This window comes from Tasmannia lanceolata, unplaced genomic scaffold (genome assembly GCF_043159265.1).
Source record: "Tasmannia lanceolata isolate RefF3 unplaced genomic scaffold, GAP_Taslan_0.1 ptg000006l, whole genome shotgun sequence".
NCBI lineage: Eukaryota > Viridiplantae > Streptophyta > Magnoliopsida > Canellales > Winteraceae > Tasmannia > Tasmannia lanceolata.
The window spans coordinates 25488432-25515175 of NW_027518683.1; the positions used below are offsets into that span (position 1 = coordinate 25488432).

Genomic DNA, 26744 nt, shown 5'->3' on the forward strand with positions numbered 1-26744 from the left:
TTCATTGATTAAAAATGATTTAATATTCAAATTAAAAATGGATTAAAAATAATTTTGAAACCATAAACGGGATATGCTCATTGGGATGTACATGGATTATCAAACAAAATGAATACTTTGAAAAGATTTAGCAGTCAAGTGCATGAATCCTCATGCCTCCAATTCACACCCTTGCTAAGCTTCTCGAACTATTAAAGATGCCCCACGAAATACAGAGATGATAACCACCTTCCCAAAATTGTGATTTTGTGGGCTTTATGTTGTATTTATATACAATTAGGATTTCTCCTAGTTATTTAGTTGACGTCCCTACACACCTTTGTTTTTTTTAACTTGTGACCAACTAAAAGTGGACCTCACCTTTTAACTTGAGTGATTTAACTTAAATTACTTTCAATCACTAGTTAGATGACATATACACGTAGGCAAGTGTCTTATGGTCACAGGATGACCCCATTCTAAATTTAGGTAAATTAACTTGTAGCTTAATCCTATAACATTTAGCTGTCAAGTGCATGAATCCTCTTGCGTCCTCCGATTCACACCCTTGCTAAGCTTCTCGAACTATTGAAGATTCCCCACGAAATCCAGAGATGATAACCGTCCACTTTCCTAAAATTGTGAATTTTTTTTTAAATTGACATTTTTTATTCCAAAAAAGTGCAAAATAAGGGACAAGTTGTCCCCTAACAGGCTACAACAATATCGCCCCCTACATACAGTAGGATTAGCTTACATATCCGTTATATGCTACCCATCACCATTCCCCATTGTTGGATATCTATGTGTGTATGTGTGTTTCTATGTATGTATGCCATAAGGGTATAGTAGTCTTTTCCTCTTTTCCAACTTAATATATATACTTGAGTGAAGGGGAGAGACCCTAACTCATTTCACTTTCTCTCATCTTCTTCATCTCACAACATGCTATCAGAGCCTTAGGGTTAGTGTATCCTAGGGACCAAATTGGAGACCTCCCATTCTCCTCCTCCTCTTCTTCTTCTTCTTCTTCTTCTTCTTCTTCTTCTTCTTCTTCTTCTCCAACCATCCAACCCTCCCATGCCCTAAACTCTCTTCTCCCTTCTCCTTCCCCAGCCCTCGCCTCCTCCCTCAGCCCCCGCCGTAAATCCCTCCCCTTCCCTTCGCCTCCCTCTTCCCCTCCCCCAGCCCCCACCTCCCTCTCTCCTCACCTGCCTCCCTCGTCTTCTCCTACCCGCCGTAAACCCCCTGCTGCTGATCGCATCTTCCCTCCCTCTTCTTTCTATTCCTCCCCTCCTTGCCTTCCTACTAACACCCTCCACCCTAATCCCATCTCCTCCCCTTTCCTTGTCCACATAAAACCCCAAACCCTTCTCCTTCTCCATGGTCTAAATCTCCCCTTTATTTCTATTCTTCGTCTTCGTGGCTCCGATTGACTCTCGGCATTGACCTGAGTCTTCCACTCTATGCTTCTACATGTGACTTATCTCTCTATGTCTCTTCTTATTCTCTTTGGTCGTCGGTGCCGCGATCATCCGATGGAGTCGCCTTTCTGACTCCTCTTTGTCCTCATCTCTTTTATTTCTTTTCGGGTCTTTGTGAACCCCTTCCTCTCGATGGATACCTCGACTGCTTCGGATCTTCCTGCCTCACCCTCGCTTACTAACAGTGGAGCGGCTCCTCTCGTGGCTCCTTCTCCCTTGAACTATCATCCCACGGTGTATTCTCCTTCTGTTGAGCACTCATTTCCCCAGATGACTTCGGAGCACCTCAACGGCTCCAATTATCTTAGCTGGAGGAGAGCCGTTGAGACCTATCTTCTTGCTCGTGGCAGTCTCTGTCATTGAACGGGGTCCTCCACCCTCCTATGACCGGTGGCGTCAGGATGATGCGATGGTTCGCATGTTGCTATGGCAGAGTATGGCTTCTCAATTTCTCGGCCGATGGACTTGGCGACTGCCAAGGATATTTGGGAGCATGCTGCTCTCATGTTCTTTGAGTTGATAACCTCACTAACATTTGTGCGACCTACTCTGAGTGGATTCGTCTTGAGCGTCGCGATTTATCCCTCTCAGATCATTACAGCCGGTTTATCTCTCTCTGCCAGCAACTCGATGTGTTCATGCCCCTCACTTCATATTTGATCGTTCTTGCTCGGTAGCGGGATTAGCTTCGGGCTATACACTACCTTGAGTCTTTGGGCCCAGATTTCTTGCCATTCTGCCAGCACCTGATTAGCTCGGGGGCCATACCCTCTCTCCCGTGCCCAGCACCTCCACTATGCTTCCTTTTGAGGGTTCCGCTCTTCCTTCGTATGATACTCAGACTTCTTTCGGCTGAGGCACTGGTTCTTTTGGCCGTGGCCCTGGCTCCTTTGGCCGTGATCGTAGTTGTGTGATGGGTGGTGGCCGTGGTACTGGTGGTTGTGGTAGGCCATATTGCACTTACTGCCAGAGGGATGGTCACCGCGTTGATACTTGCTTCGTGCTCCATCCGGAGCTCCACCATTCCCGCGCCGCCCACCTCTCTGCTGTGTCCCCTACTGATGGTACATTCCAGTCTTCTGTTTCGGATCTTCCAGACGAACCGTTTGAGTTTACCAGAGCCGATTATGAGGAGCTTCAGCGTCTCCGCCTTAGCAGTCACCCACCATCCGTCAGGGTCGCCCAGTCAGGTAGTGCACCTGCTTCCCTTCTCACTACCTCCAGCTCTTGGATCATTGATTCTGGGGCATCCAACCATGTGACGGGTAACTCTCAATCCCTTACATCATTTCAGTCATTTCCGTCTCATTCTCGTTCTGTCACTCTTGCTGATGGCACCAAAGCCCCCATTTTTGGTGGTGGTTCTCTTTCACCCCATGAGGGTCTTATTCTGTGATCTGTCTTGTTTGTTCCCAACTCTCCTTTTAATTTGTTATCAATCACTCACCTTACTAAATCTTTGCATTGCTCTATCTCATTTTTCCCTTCATATTGTGTTTTTCAGGATCTCTCGTTTGAGAAGACGATTGGAACGGGTCGTGAGCTGGGCGGCTTCTATCACTTCCAGTGCCATCCTTCTCCCACCATTTTGAGCAGCTCTATTGATGCCTATCAGTGGCATTGTCATCTTGGTCATCCATCCCTTCAGCGCCTCAGGCAGACCTCCATTGTCTCCTCTAGCCTTCAGCCATTTCAGTGCGAGTCTTGTGAACTCGGGAAACACTATCGTGTGTCGTTCCCTTCTAGGCTTGATAGTAAAGTTTTGAGACCTTTTGAGTTGGTTCATTCAGATGTATGGGGTCCCTCGAGGACCAAGTCTTTTTTTGGATATACATACTTTATTGTCTTTGTGGATGATTTTAGTCGAATGACCTGGGTTTACTTAAAAATCGTTCTGAAGTGTTTACTGCTTTTCGCATCTTTTATGCTGAAATTACTACTCAATATGATTGTCCCCTTAAGTGTTTACGAATAGATAATGCTAGAGAGTATTTTTCCTCTTCGAGCGGGTTTTAGGACTTCTTAGCCACTCATGGCATTCTACACCAATCCTCCTGTGCATACACCTCTCAGCAAAATGGTGTTGCTGAGAGGAAGTTGCCCTACCTTCTGGACATGACACGTACTCTTCTTGTTCAGATGCATGTTCTTAAGGTACATTGGAGTGATGCCATTCTTACGTCCTGCTTCTTAGCTAACTGTCTTCCTTTGTCAGTCTTAAGCAATCATTCCCCTTTTTCGCTTCTTCACCCTCACGGTGACCCCTTTCCTCTTACCCCTCGTGTGTTTAGCTGTGTGTATTTTGTCCACAAGCTGGCCCAGGTGTGGACAAACTAGACCCCGGGCCGAACGCTGTGTATTTCTGGGTTACTCCCGCACCCAAAAAGGATATAGGTGTTACAGTCCTAGTCTTCGTCGGTGCTTTGTTTTCGCCGATGTTACCTTCTTCGAGTCTGTTCCGTATTTTGCGAGTCCTCCTCCTCCACAGGTATCGTCGGTTCCTCTGCCTCCTCCAGTTCTTCCCGATGTGGTACCCTCGCTTCTGCCCTCATGCAGGCTCCTCCGTGTCCACCTCCTCCTCCACAGGTCCGCGGCCTTGTTAGGATCTACCAGCGCAGATGTGGTCCTCAGCCGTCTCCAGCTCCGCCAGCACCAATCTCGTCCCAACCAGAGATCACAGCCCCTACTTCACAGGTATTGCCTCCTTCTAGTCATTCTCTCGATTCTCCCATTGCATCTCATACACGCTCACGTACTACTGCTCACCCTCTATCGTTTTATGTCTCTTATGACCGTTTCTCATCTATGCCATCAACTACCTTCCTGACGGCACTGTTGAGCGCCTCAAAGCGCGCTTGGTTGCTAAAGGATACACTTAGACTTATGTCATTGATTACACTGACACATTTTCCCTTGTTGCCAAAATACCCTCTGTGCGTGTTCTTATTTCATTGGAAGTCAACTATGGGTGGCCTCTTCACCAACTTGATGTCAAGAATGCTTTTCTCCATGGCACTTTGGTTGAGGAGGTGTATATGGAGCTACCTCCAGGGTATGTTGCTCAGGGGGAGTTGACCACCTCTGTCTGCCGTCTTCACAAGTCCCTATATGGCCTCAAACAATCTCCTCGTGCTTGGTTTGGCAAGTTTAGTGATTCTCTCATAGGATATGGTATGAAGCAATGTGAGGTTGACCACTCTGTCTTTAGCCTCAAATCTGATGCTGGGTATGTCATTTTCATAGTCTATGTAGATGACATTATCATTACAGGGAGTGACTCTTTTGGCATTCAACTATTGAAGAGTTTTCTTCAGAAACAATTCTCTACAAAGGATCTTGGTCGCCTTCGATACTTCTTAGGGATTGAGGTGTTGTACTTTGGTATAATTGTTTCCTTATCTCAGCGAAAATATGTGGTGGACCTTTTGGATGAGACTAGATCCTTGGGGATCAAACCTGCTAGTACTCTCATGGAACCAAATAAAAAGCTCCTTCCAGAAGAGGGAGACTTATTAGAAGATCCTGGCCGATATAGGAGACTTGTTAGAAAGCTCATATATCTTACTGTCACTCGTCCTGATATTTCCTATGCTGTAGGAGTGGTCAGCCAATTCATGACTAACCCTCGTACCTCTCACTGGGCAGCTGTAGTGCATATCCTTCGTTACTTGAAAAGTGCTCTAGGGAAAGGGCTACTTTTCAAGAAACATAGTCACATGAAGATAGAGGCCTTTTGTGATGCTGATTGGGCTGGCTCTCCAGCTGACAGACGATCCACTACTGGATATTGCACCTTTATTGGGGGAAACATTGTGTCATGGCGTAGCAAGAAACAAAATGTTGTATCTAAGTCAAGTGCTGAGGCAGAATACAGGGTTATGTCTCACACTTGTAGTGAGCTCATTTGGTTACGTTCTCTTCTATCTGAGATTGGGTTTCCTCCATCTTCTCCTGCAAAGTTGTATTGTGACAACAAGGCAGCTATCTATATTGCGAACAATCCTGTGTTTCATGAGCACACCAAGCATATTGAGGTGGACTGCCACTTCATTAGACACAGGATCCAGCAGGGCGTGTTACTTACTACTTTCACTCGATCGGCCGACCAACTGGCGGACACCTTCACCAAACCATTGAGCAAAGCCAAATTTATTGATATTTGTAACAAGCTAGGAATGTGTAATATATACATTCTAGCTTGAGGGGAGTGCTGGATATCTATGTGTGCATGTGTGTTTCTATGTATGTATGCCATAAGGGCATAGTAGTCTTTTCCTCTTTTCCAACTTAATATATATACTTGAGTGAAGGGGAGAGACCCTAACTCATTTCACTTTCTCTCATATTCTTTCTCTCACAACACCCATTACATTACCCAATAGCCTAACTCGTTTCACATCCAACAAAAGTGCCATATTTGTGGGTCTTACCAAGTCATAATACGTGTCCGTCGTGCCACACAAACTTCTCCACCTCATCCCAGCTGGCGATTTCGATTTTCAAATATCCCGTTCGAATACCTAGAGCTAATGTGCGCCCCTAACCGTGCACGATAGCCATTTCTTCTAAAGTACACCAGGCCATCTTCTTTGGCTGCATTTCCACAGAGAGAGAGAGAGAGAGAGAGAGAGAGAGAGAGAGAGAGAGAGACGGTAGTTATCTCCGGCAATTATCCTCGCCGGCCACCACCTCCTTCTCCACGGTCACCACCATCAGTTCCTCCAACATCTCTTCCACAAAAGCCATCAATCTTCACCTCTTAAACCCAGCCACCACCACCATGTTCTTCAAGATCTAACCCCACCTCCACCACAACCCATTTTCTTCATTTGATTCTGCCATTTTCAGATCAATAACCCATCTTCACCACCCGATCTCCGGCTGACTTCATCTCGCACCAACACCAATTCCTGGCCTACCCCCATTAAGTACGGCCTCAGTGGCCTCCCGACAACCTCCACCGTCTTCAGATCCGGTAATCCATGGACCTTCCACAGCCTCCAGATCCGGCCTCCAACCTCGCTTCTCTCCACGACCTCCAAATCTGGTCTCCGTGGCCTCCCACGACCTTCCAGATTCGGCCTCAATGGCCTCCTCCCGGCCTCCACGAACCAGATCCGGTCTCCTGACGCCCTCACCATCGATCTCAAGGGTTTGTTTTGGCCTCCTGACAGCCTCTACGGCCTCCTGACGGCCTCAGTGCAATTGCTGTTAGGTGAACCTGTCAGCATCCATAACTCCGGTTCCGGTTGAGCTTTGATGAAGCGTTTGGATCAAGCAGGTAGAAAGGAAGCAAAGAGGACCAAGGATCTACCATGATTCCTTACTCATTTTTCCAAAATATTTTCTTATCTCCAAATTCCTCACGGCAAATGCCCCTTCCACAACCTGTCTAATGGTCGAAATAAGGGTTTGGAATCAAAGGTGGAAGATGATGGCTGAGATGATTGATGGTGGAGATGAGGAGATCAGAGATCAGAGGTGGTGTAGAAATAGAAGAGGATTGAGAGGCTCCTCCAAAAAAATCCAGATTTGGGTGCCCATCTCTTCTCTTTTGCAACCCCCTTTTTTCCTTAAACCATAACCAAGATCAACCTCCTCTTCCCCAGTGAAACCCCCCTCCCCCCCCCCCCCCCCCCCGCCCCAACCTCTTCCTTCAAGCTTCTTCTCCAACAAAAACCCTATTTCCTTTGCAAACCCTAATCCGAGCTCCCTTTGCAGACTTTCCTCAAAATCTAAGATGGGTTCTCCTCCAAACCCTCCAACAAGCTTCTTTACCCAACCCTAAAAGAGATGAGAGCTCCTCCTCCTAAAATGAGCCAGAGAGAATGTTGATGGTGGTCGGGGTCGCGGACAGATGTGGTCGGAGAAGGAGGCCGAGAGGGGGAGACGGGGCTGCGGCCCCGGAGAAAGGGGATGTTAGTTCTCTAGGATGATATTATTTGCACAAAATTAAGTTTGAGGGCTTTATGTTGTATTTATATACAATTAGGATTTCTCCCGGTTATCAAGTTGACGTCCCTACACACACCTTTGTTTTTTTTTAACTTGTGACCAACTAAAAGTGGACCTCACCTTTGAACTTAAGTGATTTAACTTAAATGACTTGCAATCACTAGTTAAGTGACTTCTAAACGGAGGCAAGTGTCTTATGGTCACAAGATGACCCCATTCTAAATTTAGGTGATTTGGTTTTTTGAAAATTGACAAATGTATTCATACCAGCAAAATTTACAATGGGGACTAGTAGTCCCACCAGATTTACATAGTATGAATTGCCCAAGAACATTCTCCTTGGCCCAAAAGAAAAAACCCATTCCCCATTACATTACCCAATAGCCCTCATTGTATTGAATCCATTGGGACCCCACCAAGTCAAGTTACGTGTCTTGCCATGTCACACATATTTCTCCACAGCATTCCAGCTGACGAATTTGATTTTAAACAATCCCGCTCGAAGACCTGGAGCTATTGTGCGCCCTTAATCGTGCGCGATAGCCAACAACCCATCATCATCATCATCCGATCTCCAGCGGCCTCCACCTCGCATCACCACCAAACTTCGGCGGACCCCCATCGAATTTGGCAACGTATCTGTTTCTTCCACCATCCTTTCCATTTCCTACTTCCACTAACCTCAAAAATCAGAATCCTCCGACCTCCATTACCGCTGGCCACCAAGCCCAACCCCGGCATCCTCCCACGATCTTAGGTCCGAACCCCACTACCTCCGACAACGAGATCCGACGACCCCATTGTTAAATCCGACAATCCACTGCCTCCCACGGCCTCCACGTCAAAGTTACCTGGAACGTGGTTCGTTCCGGTTCGTGGTACAGGAACAGGTACGGGGTACGATGGTAGCCCGGTACGCGGTATGATGAGGGTAGGCTAAGTCGATTGGCTATTTTAGCTTGCGGGTCAATTTTGACTGCAAATCTGAGTCGCTCTGGTACTATATATATATATATATAATTTCATATATTTTTACACGAATATCATTCTATAGTCTATACTACTTACATTTAATAAACAAAACCAAAAAACTCGTGTATGCCATTCACACATATTCAAAATGAAAATTCCAGTTCCAATCCAATCCATAATATATAAAATTTGAAGATCTCCAAATATCACTAAAATATATATATATATAATTTCATATATTTTTACACGAATATCATTCTATAGTCTATACTACTTACATTTAATAAACAAAACCAAAAAACTCGTGTATGCCATTCACACATATTCAAAATGAAAATTCCAGTTCCAATCCAATCCATAATATATAAAATTTGAAAATCTCCAAATATCACTAAATTAAGTACCAACATATATTGTATTCTCAATCTTAAATGAAAGCAAAGAGAAATTAACTACCCGGTTCTGAAATAAGAACATACAAATATGAGCAAACTAATAAACTATTGTGCAACTATCTTTTCCAAGTCCACCGAAGTGTTCCCTCTCTCTATATGCATCTCTCCCTTTCGCCCGGGTCGCCATTTTTGGTGATCCGTGTCGCAAACGACCCACATTTCGGGTCGGCGACCCCGGATAGCAGGACAGAGGGTGGGAGGGCGATCCCGGTAACTTTTCTCCACGTCCTATAGATCCGGTAACCCCCGGCCTCCTCGGCCTCCACGACCTTCCCCAACTCTAGATCCAACAATCCATGGGCCATCCACAACCTCCCCGGCCGGCCTCAACGGCTTCAGATCCGTTCTCCACGGAAGAGCCACACTCCAGATCCAGCCCCCACGGAGGAGCCACAGCCTTCCACTATTCCAGCACATCACGGCTTTTCCCATGCTTCCCCGGCCAGATCCGGCCGACCTCCCGACTGCTGCAAGTTTTTCCGAAGCCTTTCCCCGCAAATACTGACCCCTCTCGGCTGGCCGCCGGCAACCCGACATCCTCAAGCCACCCCGGCCAAATCTGGCCTCCTCCGGCCAGATCCAATCAGCCGGAGAGAGAGAGAGAGAGAGAGAGAGAGAGAGAGAGAGAGAGAGAGAGAGAGAGAGAGAGAGAGAGAGAGAGATCCGCCTCCCTCCCAAGGGTTTCTGTCGACCTATTGAGGGAGCCTTATCGCCCAGAAACTCTTAAAGGTTCAAAACTTGGGGTGAATTGACTTATAGCTTAATCCTGAAACAACACCTAGTGGGTCCTATCACACATAAAAGAAAATTAAAACGTAACAATGAGATAACAAAGATTTGGCCCTGTGCTTAAATAGTCCTTTCAAATTAACACCCTATGGGCATAACATGTGGGGTTCATTTTTGTGGGATTTATCTATCTCTCTTTGTGCCTATTCTTCATAATTGTCTCGGAGGATGAACTACATTAGGTATTTAGTTTAGTGTTGCTAGTGGGGAGAGGATCAATTTTGACTGGATGAATGGAGTGGACTGAGCCCTTTGAAGGTGTATTTCCCGATTCGCTTTTGTATGGCTTCAACAAAGTGATTATTGTGACAGAATTTTTTGGTAGACAATATGCATTATATTAATAGAATGAGCAGTTTGGAAGGATTTTTTTCGATTGGGAGGTAAACTGGATTGCTTCTTTGCCGGCCAAACGGAGCTTGATATTCATAAAGAGAAATGGGTAGGATAAAGGATTTTGGAAATGGTACTTAAAAGGTAAGTTTTTCGGTTCATTCTTTTATAACCAGATGTTGTTCTTTTAATCCTGAAAAGAAAACCCACACTCTTGTGTTCATTTTTTTCTTTAACCATAGAGTGCTAGCATTTTGTTGGACGACGTGTTTAGATAAGATCTTCAACTTTGTCACAAAAAATGGAAGATAATTGTCAACTATTGTGCCTTTGTTTGGCTGATGCCGAGTCCGCTGATCATGTCCTTCATTGCAGTTTCACACAAGCGATATGGTCTTTCATCTTTGAGCTTCTCAGAAATAGTTGGCTTCGTCCTAGTAGCATCCCTGATCATTTTAATCTTGGGCCTTTGCCCTTTTGCTCTCTAGAGGTAGAACTTTTTGGAACCTATTCTTTTTCTGCTTCGCTTTCTCTAGTTTGGAAAGAATGGAACATAAGAGTGTTCAAAGGCATCCCTATAGGTGTTGAAAGCATCCAGGCATCCCTAGAGGTGTTCAAGGCATCCGGAGGCAAATGCTTTCATCGATGGTCTATTGGGCAATGACCCTTACTGTCTTCAGCGGCATGTCTGTTATTTTGTTCCAAGTTCCTGAGAGGAGATTCAAATGAGCAGCTGCAAAAAGGAGGGCATCCTAGGTTGAGCCCTTGCTCCCCCAAACTGTTGAAGTTAAATTTCTATGGCTCTAGCCTGTGTAATCCGGGCCCGACTAGTGTTGGGGGCTTGCTTTGAGATTTTGAGATAGGGATTAAGTGGGCCTTCTCCGGGCCTATTAGAGAAAAGGACTCGAATGAGGTGGAGGTTTAGGCGCTTCTGGCTGGCATCCTCCTAGTTGACACACCTTGTTGGATCATCTCATTATTGGGGGGGATTCCCTTAATGGGGTGACATGGGTAAATAAAGGGGCATGATATCCGTGGAGGTTTGAGAACGCCATTGAGGAAATTCTTGAGAAAATCGAAGGTTGCGATATTGAGTTCGTCATGTTTTGCACTCTGTGAATGATGATGATTTTTGTCTAGCTAGATTAGGGCTTGACATAACTGTGCTTGACTTCTTATCATTTTCCTCGATTAGCGTTCTGTTGTTTTTGTTTTTCTCTCTCTTTTGATTGTACATTTTGCTTTTTGCTTTCATGTTGACGCTATCAGTCTTTTAGTTTTTATTAATTCCATTATCATTAGAAAAAATTCTGAACATGGTAAATACCCCTCTAAGCACTTGAGTGCACTATGGTAAGCCAAAGAGAAGTCTGCCAAACGCGCCAGCCAGTCCCTGTCATATTTCCTAGCAATGAAGTCACGCCATAGATGGTCATTCTCCACTCCAAATCTCCAAAGCCACTTACCCAACAATGGCTTGTTCATCTCTCCGAGCCTTTTGATACCAACCTTCCCACCTTGTTTGATTGGCTCACAATGTCCCAGTCCAACAACTTTCACACCTCTTCCTTATCATCCCATAGGAAGTTTTCCTGCTGGAAATTGATCCCTGGAGTCACACTGGCCAAACAATGGAACAAAGAAAGAAAGTAAATAGGTAAGTTGGAGAATGTCGACTTAATCAAGACAATCCTCCCGCCAAGTGAAATGATGGATTTCTTTTGTGTGAAATAAGGTCTCGTTGGATGCATTTAAGTTTCATGTACCAATGCAGTCTCAGATGACTAGCGGAGCGATTTATACTGTGACTAGGAACATCTTATGATTTGGCATATATTTATTGGTTCTGTTTCAGAATTGCAATTCTGGGTGCTATCTAAAATGTGCAATAATTGGGAATCTTGTATTTGATAGATGTTAGTTGCATTGGAGATAGTGACTCTGGGGACATCAAGACAATGTTTAAACAAGTAGTTCTATGTTCTATGCCAAAGTTACTTGAATTTTTTTCTGTCCTAAATACACTCTTAGATTTTATTTCTATGTAGTATTTCAAGTTATAAATACAGTCCTTTTGGCATCAACAAAAGCAGGGAAACACCCTTTTGCAAAAAATAAGCACCAGAATAAGAAGCGTACTATTAATTAAGAGAAAACATGTTGGAAGCACGTTTCCACGAAATTTTTGACTCGAGAAGAATTTAGCTTCCATGGAAGCGATCTTCCAACACTTCCAAGGAGCTTCCAACCCTTCTAGGGTTACGTAATTATGAAACTTTAATTTCATAAAAAACTTCCGACCATGTGATCTTCTAGCACTTCTCCCCAAACAATCTTTCTTTGGAGGAAAAAATTTGTGCCCTAATGATACGGCTTATATTATACTTCCATTGTTATCTGCTTTAAGTTTCACCAATTTTATTATTTCCTGTGTATTTTCATTGTTATCCCCTTTAAATTGCAACTTTCTCATTTAGTTTCTTCAAACTATGGTGTTGTGACATCATAGGGTCAAAAGTTGATCTTAACATTTTTGCAGGCTAGCAGGTGGGCAAGTTTGTTTGATACCACCACTTTTCGTGTGGTTGAAGATTTTCGCTATGTTTTGAGCCACGTTGAAGTAACAAAATATGTGCTTCAGGAGCTTCCGGATATCTCTAGAACTTGGATGAGACTCTTAGCTCTTGTCCAAGGCATGGACGCTCAAAAGAGAGTTACAGGCCTCCATGTGGAAGAGGAAAATGATAATCTGCAAACACCTTTCATGCTAGGGCACTCTATTGAGAACATCCATTCTGTCTTGGTAGCAGGAGCTTTTGCCGTTGATGGTATACAAGATTTTGATGACAGTGACACAATGCGACAAGCAAAAGTAGGAAGGATTTCCCTTCAAAGCTCTGTATGCAGTATGATGGGGAGTAGCAGTTTACTGGATTGTACTTCACAATTGAGTGATGTAAAATTTCATACGGGGAACTATTCCGTTCCACGTTCCGTGAGTTTCTTAATTCTTGAATGTCTCAAAGCAATTGAAAATTGGTTGGGAATTAATGTTGATTTGAGGAGGCTCCCGAATAATAATGGCACTACTGGTAAAAGTACCTTGACCTTGAGGAGATCATTGTTTAAGATCAGGAAGGCATACAAGAACTCCATGGAAAATGTTTACATGGATTCTGAACATACTTGTACGAGTGGAGTTTTGGACGATAGTACCGTGGAGGCGGACTGTCCCATGGAATTAGATGCCGTGGGTGTATTGACTTTGAAAGATTGGCCAGAAATAATTTATGATGTTAGTTCAAAGGACGTATCAGTTCACATTCCTTTGCATAGATTACTCTCCCAGTTGTTACAAAGAGCATTGAAAAGATGTTATGGTGAATCTGGATTGCCAGATATGATGAATTCTGTTTCAACAGTTCCATTATCTCGACAGAATAAAGATTTCTTTGGGCAGATTTTGGGGGGCTGCCATCCGCATGGCTTTTCTGCTTTTATTATGGAGCATCCCCTACGGTTGAGGGTATTTTGTTCTCAGGTGCGTGCTGGAATGTGGCGAAAGAATGGCGATACTGCTATATTTAGTTCTGAGTATTATCGTTCTATTCGTTGGTATGTCATTGATTCCTTTTTTTCTTGGCATCTGATTCCATCTGGGTGTGAACATGGTTTATTTCGGAAATTTCAGCCGAAATTTTGGGAAATTGTACTCCCCCCCTCCCCTCCCCCACCCCCAAAATTACGGCCGAAATTTCGGTAATTGCGGCTGAAATTTTGGCACAACTTTGAAATTTACTTTTTTTTTAACAGAATTTCGGCCGAAATTTGGGTATTTTGGCCGAAATTTCAGCCAAAACTGAAGCCGAAACCGAAATTTATAACGTTGGGTGTGAATAATGTTTTTATGTGCTGCTCTCTTTAGAGAGGGACTTAATCCTTCTGTTCTTCTTTTGGTCAGGTGGGGGCAATCTTTAGAGTGTGATCTCTTTCTATTGCAATGTTGTGCTGCTTTAGCTCCACCAGACCTGTATGTTAAGAGGATTCAAGAAAGATTTGGGTTGTTAAACTATCAGTCCTTAAATCTCGAACTGTCTAATGAGTATGTGCCTAATCTCTTCATTTTCGTTGAGAGCATTTGGTGCTGGAATTTATATGCTGTATTGTGTATTCTTATGTAACTCGTTAGTGTTGGAGATCGTGCATATGCATGTTTGTGGTATGCTACTAGTTTTGTTTATATGTAATTATTGCCTTTTCAGGACCTTTATTTTCTGATTATAGGGGGGAGCACATTGTTTGGATGATCCAAAGCATTCGTTTGATAGGCCCTCATATAGATAGGTTGTGCCCAACAAATCAGCTTCATAGGATCATCCTAACCCTTCCATTTGTGGAGGTTAAATTGAACAGGTATAAACCTCCATAAATTTGCCCATTTTAACCTCAACAAATGGAAGGATTTGGATGATCCTATGAAGCTGGTTTTTGGGGCACACCCTATCTATATGAGGGCCTATCAAATGAATGCTTTGGATCATTCAAACAATGTGGGCTCCCTCTGTTTTTGAGCTCTAGCTCATATAAGCTTATATGAGCTCTAGCTCACAAACATTTTTTCCTATGTTTGTGTGTAGTGCCATAAGGGCATAGTAGTCATTGTACACATTTCTCTCTTTAATATAAATACTTGAGTGAAGGAGAGAGACCCTAACTCATTCCATTCTCTCATCTCTTTCTTTCTAACATGATGGTTTAACAACATTAACATCTAGTAACATTCGTCGTCGTCGTCGCGCATGTCTGATATTCAAGTACTAGAATAAACACAAATAAACACTAAAAAAATCACATAAAGTAAAAAAAAAAGACACTGCCTAAATGGTTTAACAGTTTAACTACACTAACGCATAGTAACATGCGACGTCGCGCATGTTTGATAATTCACTACATACCACACTTCCCATGTCTTCATATAAATATTAATAAATAATACATGTACTACGTTATCAATCCCATCTTACCTATCAAAAAATAAATTCATATACTACATTTCACATGCAATTAATATAAATGTAATTACATATACACTAGGAAGCACGGGTACTCTCCCGGGGCTCCCGTACCCGACACGTATTGGGTGCGGGTACGTTCGGGTACGCCCTGGGTACGTACCCGTTTTTCAAAAGGGAAAAAAAACCAATTTTGGTTGTCGGGTGAGTTTCCACGCGTACCCGATACATCCTGCTTCTCGTAGCTGGTGTAAATCCTTCCTGCATCATTCTTGCTTCTTCTCTCTCATCTCCTGTACTTAAAAAATGTCTTTACTATTTTATTGTCCATTTACTTAAGATTTACATGTGAATAACGGAATACCCCCCATTTGGATTTTTTAAAAATAGTTTCAAGACCCAAATCTAAAAGGAAAAAGAGTCAACTCTCCTGTTCTAGTACAAAATTCGAAGAAAAAGGGTCGGGTCAAAATTTTAACTTTCTTAACTTCCAAACGGTGGGGTATTTTTCAAATTTTAAAAATTCATAAAATCTATCATTTCGAAACATTACTCAATCCCAAAAGTCCGGTATAAAAAATCTCATAATTTGGTCTCTAAAAATTATTCATCTTGTCAGGCACTGGTCAACACATTGGCGACAGACTTTTTCTTCTTCTAATGAATGATGTATTGATGCCTCATGTTATGAAATATGGAACTTAATCACTTATTAAATGAAGAGTAATATTAGAATTTTCCGTTTTGGTGATGTTATTGTTATTTGATTGCTCTGCAATTATTTTTTTAAATTTTTTATAAATATACAATAAAATAATAAAATATTATTATATTCGGCGTACCCGAACGTACCTGCACGGCTGCACCCAGTTTTTTTGGAAAATCACGTACCTACGTACCCGTGTCGTGTCGTACCCGCACCCCGCACCCCGTACCCGTGCTTCATAGGATATACATACTTGTATATTATACCATTCAAACATAATAATACATATACCACATTTCACATGCAATTCATATAAATATAATTATGTAACACATTTTGATATATTTTACCACTAATACGCTTACAATATCGGTTTTGGTATGTGTTTTGGTTTCGTTATGCGTTTGGATGGGGATGAAAACAGAAACGTTTTTGGTTGGCTCGTGTCGGTTTCAAACCATGCTTTCAAGCGTCTAAGATACACATTTCTTAAGCTTGAAGAAAATTTGCATAATCTGATTTCACTTTGTTATCTAGTTACCAAATTTAATTGCTTTATTGAAGGGAAATGTTTTTTCAGGTACGAACCAGTTTTAGTGCAGGAAATGCTCACTCTTATCATACAGATAGTTAAAGAACGTGGATTTTGTGGACTGTCCACTGCTGAAAATTTGCGGAGAGAGTTTGTTTATAAGCTAGCCATTGGAGATTCCACTCATAGCCAGCTAATGAAAGCTCTTCCTCATGAACTTTCTAAAAGTGATCAGGTTCAGGAAACTTTGGCTACAATTGCAGTATATTCCAATCCATCTGGCTTGAAACAGGTTTTTGTCCATTCTGAATTGCCTACATTTTTTTTTTATGGCATAGGGTATCCCCACCCCAATTTTTAGGGCGGGACTATTCCCTATGGATGTGTGCAATCACCCATAAACCACACGCATCGGGTAAGCCCGGGGGATTTGAACTCGTGTCAATGGGGAGCATACCCATGACTTTAAGCCAAAGAGCCACACCGTACGGGTTACATACCCATGACTTCAACCCTTACAATGGGGTGCATACCCATGACTCTGTCCATTCTGAATTGCCTACATTTTTTAATATAAGGGTTACAAACATTTTGGATATCCTTATCTTTTTATTCATTTCAGGGGAAGTATTCGCTCCGCAAAGCTTACTGGAAAGAATTGGACTTGTATCACCCTCGCTGGAACTCAAGGGATTTACAAACCGCGGAAGAAAGATATTTACGGTATTGCAAAGTTTCTGCTTTGACTGCCCAGTTGCCTCAATGGACAAAAGTTTTTTATCCCCTCGATACGATTTCCAGAATTGCTACATCCAAGACGACATTCGAAATTATTCGGGCCGCAATATTTTATGCTGTATTCACAGATGAGTCATCCCCATCACGTGCTCCTGAGGGAGTTCTTCTGACAGCATTGCATTTACTTTCATTAGCACTAGATATCTGTTACATGAATAAACAACATTGTGTCGCAAAATATGATGGTAATATCGATCTATCGCAAAATATGATGGAACTCAATGAGGAAAATTCATTGTATGTGCTAGCTTATGTTTGTGAAGAAATTGATGTGGGACCCACTAATGAGTGCGATGCACGGAAGCATCAAAGTATGCTTTCACTACTGGTTTCATTGATGAGGAGATATAATAAAGAAAATGAGCGCATGCTTGTTGAATCAAACGAGTGCAACTTTTCTTCTTTGGTAGAAACTTTACTGAAGAGGCTTGCAGAGCTTAATGTTGACTGCATGACCAAACTGCGAACACTTGCGCCTGAGTTAGCCTTTCATTTGTCACAAAACAATAATGATACACATAATTCAGTGTCATCTTCTGATGCTGAGGAGCGAAGGGCGAAGGTCCGACAGCGGCAGGCTGCCATGTTGGTGAGTTTTTTTTTTTTGTTTTTTGGTTTTATTTTTTTAATGATCAAAATGTTGGCGAGTTGTTAAATCCTGGTTTCATTACATATATGATTGGCCGACCCTTCAAATTTATTGCCGACTCACGTGTCCTCCCGTGTCCAACACGACATATGTGTCCACATGTGTCGACACTCCTTTGGACACTTTTACTTGTATTGCTGGAAGTGTTAGACTTAATGTGGTGTGTAGACATGTTTTTGTACTGTGTCAAGTGTGACATTTTGTTTTTTTGTTGAACTAGTTGCAGACCCGTGCGTTGCACGGGAACAAAAAACAAAGAATCAATGAAGCGAATGGAAAACCTAAAATCAGAATAAAACATAAAAAAGGAGATGGAGATCTTGGGAGAAGGAATTAGAAGAAAAAAATTGATGGAGATATTGGGAGATGTAGATGACATATGCACAAAAAGAATTAAATAAAAAAAGAAAAACAGGAAGGCCCCGAAATCTCATAGCTTGGGTCAAGAGGAAGAGACTGAAGAAATAGTATAAGCCTGATGTCAAAGAAAATGCGTTGTTGGGCAGACTTGAAAGTAGTTTTCAGCAATAAAGTCTAAACACACGAAAAAAGGAAAAAAGTAGCAGAACTATCTATAATATATGAAAGTTCAAAGACAATTGAATGAATGCAACTGAACCATTGAACTCATAGGTCAGTGTGCATGTCAGGAAAGTTCAAAGACCATCGAATGAATGAAATTAAAAAAAAATAAAAAAAATCCATGCTTCTTTTCTTGACATAACCAACATAATGTAGCAATAGTATGATTAGAATAATATATAGAGCACAATGACGAATGCATTAAGAAAGAAAATGAAACAAACCTTTTAGAATCTCGATTGAACTCTTTGCAACTCCTTTCTCTAACCTCCATAGAAGGTAAAGCTCTTCATTGGTTTCTTTGTTGGACGCAAGTAATGGTGTTACAAACGGCAACACTAAATCTTTGTCATGAAGGTGGATGCTACTACAACATGTTCCATCTTTGATTGATCTCAATCGTCCATTTTGTAGGAAATCCGTAGGATCTGATATGGCTAAACAATCACTGTCCATATTCAATTGCCAAAAAAGCAATTGGTTGCATTATATGATCAGATGGCTGAGGCTATTTTTGGCGATAGGAGATCCAAAGCAAGGCTTCTCAACCTGGTTGGTCAGATTAATCAAGGGAGGGATCTCAATATAACCTTTGTTTTTTTATAGATACACAACAAATTTACTTTTCCGGCAGCTCCTTGGAAAATATAACAGCTACCCTGTGAGAAAAAAATCACTTTTGTCGCATCTTCTTGGAAGATATAACAGCTACCCTGTGAGAAAGAAAAATCATGTGACAAAAATAAAGAAATAGTGCAATTTTGCGTGTTTATGTAGTGGGTTGGTGGGCGTGGGTGTGTTTTTTGATAGATACACCCCTAACAGGTACGATGTTCAAACAATAGCTGACCCAAAGGAACTGCCAGCAAGAAGAGTCCAACCCATTATTGTCCAACTGAAAGAATCTGTCTTCTGTATGAGAAAATTGTGGGTTTCAATAAAAGAATAGCAAAAGTATGAAATAAATCTCTTACCTGGCCACATACACACCATGCCCTTCTCCTGGAAGAATCCCAAGTGCACTCAATGCAGAGTGAGGATTCGGAACAATACACCCACAACAGATTACCTGCCTTGTAGTCCCACTGCCATATCTGATATCGTTGCCATAAAAAAAGTGCGATTTCTCGGCTCTGCCAAATGATGAAGCTGAGTTATGAAAAACAGTTCATTTGGGGATCTCATTGTGGACCATTTTACAGAACATCCAAAATGGTGGAAATGGGTTTTGGCAGAGCAAAACCCTGTTGGTGAGGTTTTGTCACTGGAAACCCTTTAAATGGGTTATGACACTGTAAACCGTTTGAATGGGGTGTCCATATTCAGAAGAAAGAAAAAAAAAATCCAAAACTAACCTTAGGTTGTTCCCCTTGTCGATCCCCTTTCTGGCAGAGATACCTTAACCTCCCACTTTTTTCTTCTGAAAAAAACCGTAGATGAAGAAAATGTAGTAGTGGGAAAATCTTATTTTGCGTAATGAGAGAGTGAGAGATTAGCGGGCAAATATAATATTGGTGGAAGTAGATTAGTATTGAGGAAGCATTTGGAATTCCGACTTCTCTTACATACGGAACTAACTGTTGGAATTCCCGACTTTTGTAATTCCTCTCAGATAAAGAGGGAAGAGAGACGAAAAGCCATGCATTTTGAGAGTCTGAGAGAGAGAGAGAGAGAGAGAGAGAGAGAGAGAGAGAGAGAGAGAGAGAGAGAGAGAGAGAGAGAGAGAGAGAGAGAGAGAGAGAGATTTGGAATTAAAAGAGTATTACAGCCTAATTATAGGAAAGAAGATTTTTGGAGATTTATCTGCTAAATTAAAGGGGTATTACTGCCTATTTAATGGAAACGTAGACTGTAGTAGGATAATCGGTAGTACAGAGGGGTTGCCACGTGGCACAACCCCAGAGTCCCACATTACCGTATATATTATATGATATTGTGTTTACCTCATTTAGATAAGTTGTAACCATGTCGAAACTGTACACACGAATCCATATCCACAAATCATGATTACATATACTTTCTATTTTAGCCGTGTCCCCATTTCTAAAGTTTGGGGGTTTGCCACGTCCGACACTTCGTGTCCGTGTCTACACGCGACACTCCTGTCCGTGTCCACAAATCATAGCATTACATGCTCTTACATGGTATCTTCAAATATTTTTGTTTACCCAAACCATTTTACAGTTTTTTATCATCTATTTTGAATGTAATGAATGTTTAAGATGGAACCCATCTCTATTTTTTAACCATATGGTCATCCTTAATCTAGAATGGCTTCATTTTTTGCAAAATTTTGTAAATATTAGGGTTTGCGGTAACTTTAATGTTGTTCTATGGGTGTTTGAAAACTCTCACATAGGTTAGTTAGTGAAACTCACAAAGGTATGCAGGTGTGTGATTTGTCTTTTTTCCATGTCAACACAAATACATATTAAAAATTGCTGACATTTGAGTGTGTGCAAATTTCTCGAACTGTATCATTTTCATTTATGATGTTTGAGCTACAATTAATTTATCCACACAATTATGAAACATTACCAGACTAGCTAATTTTCTTGCCATCCCATGTTTTAATTGGATGAGCATGATTTTTTTGTCACGTGTTTCACGATTGCTGGTTTTTTATGTGCAGGAAAATATGAGAGCAGCACAATTTAATTTTATTGAAAACCTCAAATCCGCGGATAACAAGGATTTGGAATTGCCTAGGTCCAAACAAGAAACATCCATCTCTGATGTTAGAAATGCCTCAGAAGATGCAGCACCTGTCGTCTGTTCTCTTTGTCGGGATCCAGATTCTAATAATCCTGTATCTTTCTTAATTTTTCTCCAGGTATTGGATGTTGGTTGCTAAATATTAAAATAATGTTCTCATTCTCAACTAGGGGTGCAACTTGGGTCGGGTTGGGTTGAACTTTTGCTAAAAAATAAATAGAAATCAACCCGTACCCGACCCAATTTTAAGGGAAAAGATCACCCGAATTCCCAAAATCGGCCCGAGTTGCACCCCTACTTCTCAACACAATGGTAAACTTATTCTCATTTGTTATCCCTGTTCATGGAAACCAGAAATCTCGGCTTGTGAGTTTTGTTGAGAGAGGCTCCCCATCATGGCAACAAGTTTTCCAGTCAGACAAGGAGCATATTTCTTTCTCCAGGAACGAGATGGTCAATCCATCTAAAAGGGACCCACACGATAGTAATTCAGCTATGATTTCATCTTCTTACTTGGTGCAGTTAGTTCAGAATGCAGTGAGTGAGTTTGCACATGATAGTGAACCTGCAGAGGTTGATGTATTTCTTGACTACATCAAAGTGTGTTTTCCGGCTATTAGGAGTACTCAACTACCAAGTGGATCTTATAACACTGGGACAAATGAGGTGGTGGAAGGTGATATCTACAAGTCCATTCTAAGCGGTATTCATGATATCATATTGCGTTCGGATGCTCTAGAGGAAGGTTCAACAAATAACATGTGTTCTGAGTCTTCTGTGTTTGGAGAATATATCATATCCCTGTTAAGAGAAACATCGAAAAATCCTCCACCTTCCGATTCTGAGAATGACCTTCTACAGAGTGGATACATGTCACAGAAAGGTCAATTTGTTGCATTTGACGGGTTTGGTCCGATAGATTGTGATGGGATTCATATTTCTTCATGTGGACATGCTGTGCATCAGGAGTGTCATGATCGGTATTTATCGTCACTTAAACAGAGGTAAGTTCTTTTATACTCTCGGAAACAAATGATTCGAGTGTTTACACTCACAGATACGACATTATAGCTGGCACTACACCTTTATTCTCTCTGCCTTTAGATTCTAAACTGGCATGCCATTTAATTTCACAATAATTCATCTGTTTTGGATGTTATACTATGCATTGTGCACTAATAATATTAGTTTGCCAACTTCCAAAAGTGTGGAAGTTATAACTTGTTGTTCTTACTCTTATTTGTATTGAGCAATTTTTTGTGAAGAATGATTAACTTCACTTGGTTAAGCACTTAAGCTAAGATGATGTCGAACCCGTGACTCGAACCTTGCTTTGCAGAGAGGCTGTTTCCGTGACTCGAACCCGTGACCACTAGGTCACAATGGAGCAACCTTACCGTTGCGCCAAGGCTCGCCCTCGGTCAGATGGCTACTATAATTAAAAAAACAACATGACTTCTTTAATACTCTTGGATTAAATGTTTTTCTGTAGTACTTTGGGATTAATTTTTTCTATTTTCTTCTTTGACCAAATCAAACCTGATTATAGCTTTGTATATTTTTCATAATGCATGCTCACAGCACTGCTTTTGTTTTTGTTTTTATTTTATTTATTTACTAAAAAAATTTACTCAGCTGCACTTAAACATGAAAATTATGCAACCCGTCTACTTTCAACACACCGGTCTAAGTAGCTCGTGGTTCATGTAATACTACTTCGCGTATGATATTCCACAGCCATCCTGACATCCTGTAACCCACGACCCCGTTGAGAGATCTCACATTCCATGAGGCAGTTCTCATTCTGCATCACTGCAGAAAGATTGTTATCTTTATAACTGTTAGCTTGGGATCCTAAAAGGATGTTTGGATAACTAAAACTGAAAGAACGTTTTTAGGAATACTATGACCTCTGTATCTCCAGCAAGCATCAGTTAGTGAGAGTATCTTTCACACTACCTGAAGATATTGTCCCAGAGAAAGTTGCAACTTGTAGCCACGGTTATAACTTAATGAACTATAATAAACTTTATTACTGATTTAGATGGGTTATGTATCTGTATGTTGTAACAGAAGATCATCACATTTTCTTACTCTGAATGCAACGCCTAAATTATTTTCTTTGCACTGTTTTGACACAGATTTACTAGGAGAACTGTTTTTGAAAGAGGGTATATTGTGGATCCCGATAAGGTACGAATCATATTTTCAGACATGCATTTTGTAGTTGGAAACAGTGAATTCCCTTATTTTCTTTGCTGGTATTTGTTGTCAGGGAGAGCTCCTCTGTCCAGTTTGCCGCAGACTTGCAAATTCACTCTTGCCCACATTCTCCGTCAATTCTAATAAAGTTGGGAAGCACGTGATGTTTTCAGAGGGTAGTTCCACATCGATTGCAGGCTCATCATTGGCATCATTATCAGATAACAATCTGTTTCGTCTTCCACTAGCTATGTCCCTTCTTTGGAGTGCGGCGAATGTGGTTGGAAAGTGTAAATTCCCAAAAAACTTTTCCTTGCAACTGAATGAGAGTATGAGAGCATCTCTTCAACCCGTCTTCCATATGCTCTGTAGAATGTATTATTCCGACAGATATGATAGTTTCTCGGTATCTGGGAGGTTAAGCCACTCTCTGATTCTGTGGGACACCCTTAGGTACTCCCTAATATCAACAGAAATCACTGCTCGTGGTGGGAAATCTAAAACCCATGGAGGTGGTTCGCACTCTGGTGTGGAAGCTCTATATAAGGAACTTGAACCTTCCACTGGATTTATATTGTCCTTGTTACTCGAGGTTTCTCAAACCATCCAAAGTCAGAATCGTCTTGAGGTGCTTCTTAGGTTTAGAGGCATTGAACTTTTCACACAGTCTATTTGTTCTGGTGTTTCTGCTGATGATTTATTCACAGACCTGGGTAGTCAAAGAGGTAGGACTGTAAATATCTTCCTATTGTTTCTATTATTTGGTACACTTATAAAGCAGCTAACATAAATGTTTATCTGGAATTGTTAACCATTTGTTTTCTTCCATGTGAGCATGTAGATGAATGCCGTCAATAGATTTTCAGGATGCATGTTCAATTTTCATAATTTACAAATGATTTTCTAATTTTTCTTCTCCCATTACCAAACAACATGAACATCCGAAGAAAAAAAATACCAACATGTGCAACTTGTGTTTGCACTTGTGCTTTTCCATCCATGAGTGCTTGTTAGGACTGTACGTACATACATATGGTATGTTGTTTTATGACATGCCATAGGTATGCGTTATGATTGATCTGCATGCATAAGCGTGTGGATGGTTGTGTACCTCTGGTATGCGGTCTTGTAACAATCTTAAATTGAAAGATTTGTATTTATTTTGCTACGTTTAGTGCACATATACTTAATTTTTGTCACAAGAAGAGGGAGGAGAGGAGAAAGAAGGGAAGAAAAAGAAAATTCGTGTGGGTTGGGAACACCCCATGAAAATCACGCGCGCACACGCACACGCAGACACACATATATTCATAATTCTAATTATTTACAAGTATGCCATTTTAAGTTCACTAACCATGGGCCCCTCCCTACATAATATATTCAACTTGTCAAAAACAGAATTACAATCGATCTCAAAGTGTTCTGTCCTTCCATGAAAGTGAGTTATTTGAAATATGTATATTGCATTGTTAGCACAATACACCCATTGTTTTGAAAATCTTACGATTTACGGTTCGATTTACGATTCGATTTACGATTCTTAGGCAAAACAATTTGAATCCCATGATGAATCTTAATTTGTATGAATCTTACGATTTTTTATTGAATCTTACGATTCGATCGTAAATCGTACGATTCATACGATTTATGCGATTTATCCAAATTAAGTTTTGTATAAAAGAAAATATGTCTTTCTTTCAAAAGACCTCATTTCCTTTCTACATTACAAGAAGCCTTTGAAATCCCTCTCATTAGAAGGAAGAAGACAGAGGAGGATTAGGACATCGAACGAATCGAACCAATCGAGCACAGAGCATTTGTTGAGGGCATTACTCACATCGAGGTGGAGTTGACGTGGGAGACTACCATAATAAGGACAGCATCGATTCCCGTCTTTTATGATTGATATTTCTCATTTGATGTTTGAGACTTTGAGAATTGATATGATCATGTGTCTTTTTTTAAAGATTATTAACCAAGATTCATGGTTTTGGATGAGAATTAGATGATTAGTATGTGTCAAGTTTGTCAGCAAACAATTTGTATTACGATATTGAATGCTTATCATGGTAGTTTCTGTTTGAATTAATGAATTTGGATGAAAAATGAATAATTGGCTATTTTTATTCTTTAATTTATTTATAATTTTTTATTATACATGTTTTTTTATATTTTTGAATGAATCTTACGATTTACGATACGATTTACAATCCGATACGATTCGACCCCGATTACGATTTACGATTCGATTCCGATTTTCAAAACATTGAATACACCCTTATGGGGGTGCCAACCTTGAATCTTAGTTCTTCTAAAGATGATCACAAGCAAATCAACTTACACGTATTGTGTTCCATAGCTCTATACTCTGCTTTCACGCTTGGCTGCACCACCACATATGTTTTTTACTTTTCTATGCCCCCCATGATTTCCACCGAGAAACATACAATACGTTGTTGTGGTCCTCTTATCAGAAAGGGAACCAGCCCAATCTGCATCTGTGTACCCTTCAACTACCATAGTTCCATTAGATTTGTTTAGAATACCTTTGCATGGGCTTACCTTAAGATACCTCAAAATGTAAACTATTGATTTCCAGTGTGGCACACAAGACCTTAGAAGCATGAACCTTCCTCATGGGTGGCGCTCCTATGTCAGAACTGTGATTCGGTGCTCCTTAATACGGGAACCGCTCCCATGGCGCTCTCGAAGAGATGACCTTCTCCTATTACACCATCAGTCCCACTATCACCAACATCCTTGTATTAAACTCCTCCAACTCTTCAAAGTACTTCATTGGAGCAAGCACAAAGGCATCTTCAGAAGACACGAGGAAAGAGGCACAAAAATGAAGATGGATAGATATTATTACTTTTTGATGTACTTAAAATTTGAAAGATAAATGTGAAGATGATTAGAAATTACTATTTTTTGATGTACTTTGCTCCCGCACCCTCTTCGTGCTTCTAAGCACGCGACTGCATAAACTGACTAGCCAAACTCACATCAAAAGAGATATGTCTGTGTGATAGTCAAATAGACTACTTTACCAATTAGTCTTTGATACCTATGATTGTCTTCAAACCGTTTTCCAACTTGCACATGTAGCTTTTCATTAACTTTCCACTTGCGTAGCAACAAGTTTTGCTCCAAATAATCCAGTCTCCTTTTTTTTATAGGTCAGCAGGGATTGAACCACCAAACATAATTGAGCTAGAGGCTCAACCTCTTTGTAATCCAGTCTTCTTGAGTAAATCAATTACATATTTTCTATGAGAGATTGATACCTTGGTTCGAAGTACTACCTCAATTCATAAGTAGGCATAGTGGTCCCAATTCGTTTGTATGGAAATGATGACTAAGATAATTTTTTATGTTCTGAATGCCCATCCTGTTATTCCATATCAAAACAATGTCATCAACATGTACTACTAGCACAGCAATTCCATACTTCATTTATAAAACACTGAATGGTCCTCATCAGACTTGGGGTTAGTACTTGTGAAAGTCAGTTTCAATCGAAATGTGATTGTTGTGTAGAATCCTTATCAGTAATGCAAATGTAGTAAATTGCCTGGAAA

At 41.1% G+C, this 26744-nt stretch overlaps 1 protein-coding gene across 2 annotated transcripts in view; it reads left to right on the plus strand.

The window, feature by feature from the left end:
• The window catches only part of PRT6 (proteolysis 6), a 65415-nt gene that overhangs the window by 5804 nt on the left and 32867 nt on the right, over nt 1-26744 (plus strand). For both annotated transcript variants that reach the window (XM_077382918.1, XM_077382916.1), the window contains exons 3-10: nt 12507-13582; nt 13929-14069; nt 16266-16509; nt 16840-17604; nt 20879-21079; nt 21316-21965; nt 23103-23154; nt 23237-23888. In XM_077382918.1, the coding sequence (XP_077239033.1) occupies nt 12507-13582; nt 13929-14069; nt 16266-16509; nt 16840-17604; nt 20879-21079; nt 21316-21965; nt 23103-23154; nt 23237-23888 (3781 nt within the window). The remainder of the gene's footprint in view (nt 1-12506; nt 13583-13928; nt 14070-16265; nt 16510-16839; nt 17605-20878; nt 21080-21315; nt 21966-23102; nt 23155-23236; nt 23889-26744) is intronic.